The sequence below is a fragment of the Crocuta crocuta genome, unplaced genomic scaffold (assembly GCF_008692635.1).
Source record: "Crocuta crocuta isolate KB4526 unplaced genomic scaffold, BGI_CrCroc_1.0 scaffold68, whole genome shotgun sequence".
Taxonomy (NCBI): domain Eukaryota; kingdom Metazoa; phylum Chordata; class Mammalia; order Carnivora; family Hyaenidae; genus Crocuta; species Crocuta crocuta.
Window position 1 is genome coordinate 1 of NW_027532426.1, and position 6,668 is coordinate 6,668.

The window sequence follows — 6,668 nt, forward strand, 5'->3', positions numbered from 1 at the left end:
CTGAGACATTCAGGTGCTCCTTTAAAGATTTTTTTTTTTTTTTAAAGTAATCTCTACACCCGACATGGGGCTCAAATTTACAACCCTGGGATTAAGAGTTGCATGCTCCACCGACTCAGCCGGCCCTGAGCCTGTGATCTTTCTTACTACATGTGAGGGGCAAATGAGAAATTCCCAAGCAAGACATCTGAGTCTTTATAACAGATGGGGTAGTATCAGGGAGGGGGAAACGGAAGAAACTGGAGAGGGGAGGAGCTTCATTCATTCAGCGGCTGTTTATTGAGTGCTGAGTGCATGCCAGGCACAGTGCTGGCATGTCTAGGGATCAGTGAACAGGCTGGACAGGGACCAGGCTCCGTCTAGCAAGAGTAGGATTATTCACAGGTCAGGAAAGGGAGGAGCACAGCACATGGTGGGAAGCTGAGCTCTCAGAGGAGGGACATGTCTCCCTGCGGCCTGGAAGAGGGCCCTAAGGTTCAGCTGAAATGAACAATAAGGCGAGGGACTATCTAGTTCAACTCTAAGATGAAATATGAGGGGAAGCCTGTTGGGCAAGAAGATCTCAGGAGATAAGGGTGTGAACAAGTCTTACACTTTTTGGGTCCTAGAACCCTTTGAGTATCTAATGAGAACTACGGATTCTCTCTCAGGAAAATGCACGTTCACACACGGAATGCACGCGCTCCTGAGGTGCAGGTTACAGAACAGTCTTTGAGGCAGTGGGTTAGGGTAATCCCACCCGTGCTTCTCCCCAGACCTGCAGCAAGTCTAAGAGCTGGGCAGGGAGGGGCTTGGCCACCGGACCCTGAGATACCTGCAGATTTCCAGCCAAGAGGAATGCTCCTCTGCTTCTCCCCCTTCCCTCCCAACACTCCCCTCCTCACTTACGGCATCATGGGTCACTGACATGGGCCTGAGGTCCGGGCGGCAAGAGCTGAGGCTTCAGAGCTGGGCACAAAGTGGCAGTGTCCAGTGACTAAACTCTTGCTTGTACCTTCTGACAGGCTTTAGTCTCCTCTAAGCCGGACCTGAAGTACACTCCTGATGTAGACCCGGCAGGCTCTTTGCTTCCACTTTCATTTCACCAAAATCCCTGCCTGTTAGATGTTCACACGCCCCCAGCTGGTTTCCCCACCCCTGGGAGGAGCCTTTCTCCTCTCGGAAGTTGACTTTACCCAGATAGGAGGCCTCAGGGGAGGCTAGATGTGGGGCCCAATCTACCACTCATTCCCAGCACAAGCCTGTGGATACAATTTTGTCTTATTTCCCTGGAGCCTAGAAAGATGCCAGGCACATACAGACTAGTTAAAACCACGAGGGTTAAAGCCTCTCCACCAGATTCACAAGAGCTGTACTGACAGATAGCATTTTGTTGGGAGCTGTTTGTGCCCAATACTGGATCTGCTTTACATGAATTAACTTAATTTTTAAAACAACCCACAAAATTGGTTCCATTTTTGCCATTTGACAGATGAGCTTGCACACTTCTGAGGCAGAGAAACTTGCTTGACGTCCTACTGCTAGGAAGCATGTATCCAAACCTGGATGGAACAGTATTTGAACTTGAGCCTTGGAGGTGGAGTAGAAAGAACTTGGAAGTTTTAGGGACAGGGTTTAAATTCAGTTCCATTTGAACTGAGCACGCATGCCAGAGGGGTCTGTCTGAAGAGAGAAGCTCCATGTAAGTATGATGGGTGAGGATCAAATGAAAGTACACAGGACTCAGTGCACAATGTTTCCTATTACCTAATTCATGATTGTTCCAGAGTAATTTATAGACCCAGCCCCGCTCAGTCTCTTCCCCTGTATCCCAGGTGGCTGCGTGCCAAGTACAAGACTTGGCAAATAGGCATTTGAACCCTACTTCCATCTGGTGACAGAGAACCAATTCAAATGGAGAGCCTATTTTACCAGTAAAACAGGGTCACACGGACTGTCCAATGAAACGTAAAATGGCAAATAAAATGACCAAATCCCTTTCCTGCCACTGTGGGGACCTACCTATGCCAAAGACCTGTGAACCACACTTTTTCTTGCTGGTCTCTGCTAGTCAGGCCATTTGAGGACCTCTTCTAATCTCAGTAGGAATGACTCTAGAACTAGGGGTCAGGCCTTCATTAGTCCCCACCCCGATCATCTGAGCTGTTCTCTAGTGCAGGCCTCATCACGGCAGCACCAGGGTCACGGGACAACCTGCTAGAAATACTAACCTACTGAAACTCAGGGTGGGACTTCAGTACCTTATGGTTGGTCTGAGAACCTGAGGTTGGTTGCTCGCAGTCCAAAGTAGTGAGTGCCCACTGAGAGGGGCCTGGGGGTGTTCACAGTGGAGGGGGCAGGGAGAAGAGTGGCCCAGGTTCTCTAGGAAGGGAACAGGTTGAAGCCAGGATGCTAAACTCTGCACCTACACATCAGGAGTCTTTTTTGGGAAACCATTCAGTAGCTCACGCCTACCCACTGAGGGGTAGATGATTAAAGGATTATCAGGCGGAGGAGAGAAGTAGTCCAAGTCTCACAAAGGCATTATTTTATATACTTTCCCACAGCCTCTTCTCTCACCCACTGTCTCATATGTTCTTTTTTCCTAGTCTAATAATACACACCACAGGCAGACAAGATTTTTTTTTTTTTTTGTATTTTTAATGACTGAAACAAAACAGATTTAAAACCGCAGCTTCTGGAAGAACCATTTGTTCTTGCCGGTCTTGTACCTAGAGAGAAAAAAAGGACACCAATGAGAACAGTGAAACTAAATTCCCTTCATAAAGGATAGGGGTACCATACTGCAACATCCACTACCAAAGCTATTTACCTCTCCTCGAACTTGACCTTGGCCTCTCGCCGGGCCTTGCGTTTAAGAGCAGGATCTCTGAAGACATCCTTGTTGACGACAGTTTTGTCCAAGGGGATATCCACAGAGTACCTGGGGACAACAGTGGGGAGGGAAGATCAGCCCACACGCGGCCAGGGCCTTCACGCAGCCCAAGCACTCCTGGGACATTGGGGTGGCAGGGTCTGTCTCTACATGAGCAATCCGCAAAAGCTGTGCCAAAGTCCTGATGATACTTTTTAAAAACTGCCAATTTAAAGAGACTCAAGCAGGGGCGCCAGGTTGGCTCAGTCAGTTAAGCATCCAACTTCGGCTCAGGTCACGATGTCAGAGTCTGTGGGTTCGAGCCCCACATCGGGCTCTGTGCTGACAGCTCAGAGCCTAGAGCCTGCCTCAGATTCTGTGTCTCCCTCTCTGCCCCTCCCCTACTCACTCCCTGTCTCTGTCAAAACAAAAACAAAAAAAGACTCAAGCCATTAAAATACTTCACATTTCATTCTCAACTTTCCACAGTGACTATTTTTTTTTTTTTTGGCTAAGGACTGTCAACTTTATTAAATCTTCTTCACTATAACCATGGTGGTCGGTCAGCTTTCATTTTGGAGCTATTTTATTTAGTGGTGTTCAAGATGTGCCCGGGGAAGTTAGCCTCATTATGAGAATGCGAAAGCTGGTTATGAGAATGCAAAAGCTAGGTGACTAGTTACTGAGGTCTCATTGTTTCCCAGCACCTGAGAAACAGCTCTGCCTTTTAAGACAACAAATTAAGGAGGGGGCACGTGCCTGGGTGGCTCAGTTGGTTAAGCATCCGGCTTCGGCTCAGGTCATGATCTCAAGGTTCATGGGTTCCAGCCCCGCATCGGACTCTGTGCTGACAGCTCAGAGCCTGGAGCCTGCTTCAGATTCTGTGTCTCCCTCTCTCTCTGACCCTGCCCTGCTCATGCCCTCTCTATCCCTCTCTCAAAAATAATAATAATAAAAAAGACAACAAATTAAGGGTAAACACACAGTCCCCGGGAGCAAACCGTAAGGCACACACTGCTGGGTTTTGGCAATTATTATTCAAGACTCTCAAATGTTTACTTCCTTAAAACCTATACACCAAGACAGTGCGAATGACACCCAATACTGTGAAAGGCCAGGAACTTAGGGACTTGAAAACTGAGCGGAATTAGTTGAGGGGAGGCTTGCTTTCCTTTATTTATCAACAATTTTTGAAAACCTATAAAAATTATCCTTGAAAGTGGAATAGTGGAAGAGAGGAGGTCAGACTCTGTGCCTGTATTTACCGTGATTGCAAACAAATGAAGCAATCTTTACCCAACACATCTAGAATTTCCAGGTGAGGAGACAGATCAAGAGCAAGCTTGGAAGAGATTTTTCAATCCTGCTCGGCCAAGTCAGGGAAGTCACCACAGAAAATGACAGAATACAGCTCCATGTTGAATTAAAGAGGCAACACTGGAGGGGTGCCTGGGTGGCTCGGTTGAGCATCCGACTTTGGCTCAGGTCAGGATCTTGCAGTTCGTGGGTCCGAGCTCTACACTGGGCTCTGTGCTGACAGCTCAGAGCTTGGTGCCTGTTTTGGATTCCATGTCTCCCTTTCTCTCTGCCCCTCCCCCACCCATGCTTTGTTTCTGTCTCAATTAAAAAAAAAACATAAAAAAGTATTTTAAAAAATAAACCTTAAAAAAATAAAATGAGGCAATACTTGAAACCACGATCACTTTGTAAGTCGTACATGTAAATGTCTCTTCCCCACACTGGAATGGCTGCAAAGTTGAAAGCTGTCTCCTTATTCAGCAGGGCAGAGAGGGGCGAAAAGAAAGTCACTTTCATAACCATTGTTGATAGGCTCACCTTGTGGGCATGAGGTGATTATAGTTATAAACTTTCACAAAAGACTTGATCTTTGACCTCTTGGCGATTTTCTTCTTGCCCATGGCAGCTGTCACTTTGCGGGGATAGCGGTCAATTCCAGCGACCAGAGCATGGCTGTAGGGACGGTCTGAGGTGCCATCATCAATGTTCTGAACAGGCAGGAATCACATGTTACTAACTGAGGGCCTATTCAAGGTGCTGTGCTAAATGCAGGACAGGTATCAATACCCCGGCTCCCAATCTGAGACCCACTACTGGAAAAACTGCGCAAAGCAGACCTTCTGAGTGCCACGCTAGATGCCCAGACAGTAACAGGGCTGTCACATTCATTCCCACAAAGATCTGGAAAGGTTTGTGGGAGATAATAAAAATAACAATTATTAGCATTTACTGCGTGTTTGCTTTCTATCAAGCACTGGTTCTTAGGCCTTTACATCTCTTAGCTTCTTCTACAATTGCCCGGCTAGTTGGTGGTCTAACTCCAGACGGATGGGGGAAGGGAAACACAGGTGCCCCGGTGGTCCCACAACAACCAAACGCAAGTGTGTGGCCAGAGCTTAGGAAAATCCCACAAGAGGCCACAAAATGCAGGCAGAAGACAAAGAGTGAAGAGCTAGAATATGCCAAGTGATCATCGACTAGAAACAGTTTCTCCTCATTTTACAGCATCCCAGCTACAGCACTTAACGTTTTCTTTCAGGTGAATTACTTAACGTCTCTAGATATCAGCAGTAGAAAGGATTCCCTCACGGTTACCTCAAGAAGCGGGCATGACACCGCTTGGAAAGCAGTGCCAGATACCAAGCGAGCGTTCGATAAATGCTGAGCATTATTATTTTTTAAAGCCTCTTTAGTAGACAACCATCCTATGTTAGGCGCCCAATTCAACTCCCATCTGTTTGTATTTTGCACCTTCCTCTCTCAAAAGCCCTTATGCTTTCACTCCCACCCGCGACGCTCAGTTTCCAATGCCAAGCTAGCTCTGGACTTCCACGCTTGCGGGCCCTCCGACACCAGCCCCGTTCCCGGGATGCAGGCGCGCAGAGGCTCGCGAGGCAGGTACCTTCACGATGACCGCCTTGCGTCCGGAGTAGCGTCCAGCCAGGACCAGCACCACCTTCCCGGGTTTCATGAATTTGCCCATCTCTGCAGAGGAAGGAAAAGGGGCCGTTCAGAAACCCGCAAGCCGAGAATGTGGGCCCGGAAACCAAGGCGGCGTTCACGGTCTCAGCCCAGGCCGCCCGCGGGCCCCTGATCACAGGACAGGACAGCTACGAAGTCGCCAGTGACCGGGCAACAGAAAGCGGCCGGCGCCACCCCGCAACTCGACCCCCTGGCCGCGGATGGCAGCGGATTGGAACATCCTCCCCAACGTTTTACTCACCAACACAAGCCTCTCGAGCCTACAGCAGAAAGGAAGAAAGGGCACTTCCGCTAACCTTTCACCTCGGGGAGAGTGACCTCACATCCGGTCCCGCCCCTCACATTTCGCCCCACCTCTTGAAATCCTTTACGGGCGGAAGAAGCTCTTGCGGGGAGAGCCGGTCCTGGACGCTCATTTATTCAAATCAAACTTTATTAGTAGCTTCAGCAGTAGGCAAGAGCAAAGGAGTCCTTCCGCCCGTGTATGGGAAAAGCAAGGAAGGTTCTAAAACGCGCAGACTTGACTCCGCTGCACCCCTTGGTTGTAGTTCCTTTTTCTGGCGCTAGAAGGGGACACAGTTTGAAATAGATTTTTATGACCTGCAAGAGTCAGAGAGCAAAATAGGACTTGTATTAGTGTGCATTCTTAGGCTTAAGGAGGGAGAGATAAAGATCAATTAGGCAAGGGTGCTTACCCCCAATATTTAGAATCTAGTGATGTCACAGACATTACCGACTAGAATAAGCAGTGAGGAAGGTGAAGGATGGCGATGGTGATAATCACTGAGCACCTACTCTGTGCTAGGCTTTTTAG

The 6,668-nt window shown here is 48.4% G+C and overlaps 1 protein-coding gene across 1 annotated transcript; it reads right to left on the reverse strand.

Annotated features, from left to right (window-relative positions):
* Positions 1 to 2,627: 2,627 nt before the first annotated feature.
* Positions 2,628 to 6,186, reverse strand: RPL27 (ribosomal protein L27). The gene is made up of 5 exons (XM_077779289.1): positions 6,096 to 6,186; positions 5,775 to 5,857; positions 4,691 to 4,860; positions 2,813 to 2,923; positions 2,628 to 2,711 (listed from the first exon to the last, which is right to left on the reverse strand). The coding sequence occupies exons 2-5, from the start codon at positions 5,853 to 5,855 to the stop codon at positions 2,663 to 2,665; spliced, it is 411 nt and encodes a 136-aa protein (XP_077635415.1). The 5' UTR covers positions 5,856 to 5,857; positions 6,096 to 6,186; the 3' UTR covers positions 2,628 to 2,662.
* Between the last annotated feature and the right edge of the window lie 482 nt (positions 6,187 to 6,668).

Bases quoted from the DNA above. Each gene is read 5' to 3' on its own strand.
- RPL27 (XM_077779289.1), bottom strand. From the start codon at position 5,855: ATGGGCAAATTCATGAAACCCGGGAAGGTGGTGCTGGTCCTGGCTGGA. The intron at 4,861-5,774 runs GTACCTGCCTCG...CTGCCTGTTCAG, and splicing joins GCAAGGCGGTCATCGTGAAG to AACATTGATGATGGCACCTC. The intron at 2,924-4,690 runs GTGAGCCTATCA...TGTTGTCCCCAG, and splicing joins AATCACCTCATGCCCACAAG to GTACTCTGTGGATATCCCCT.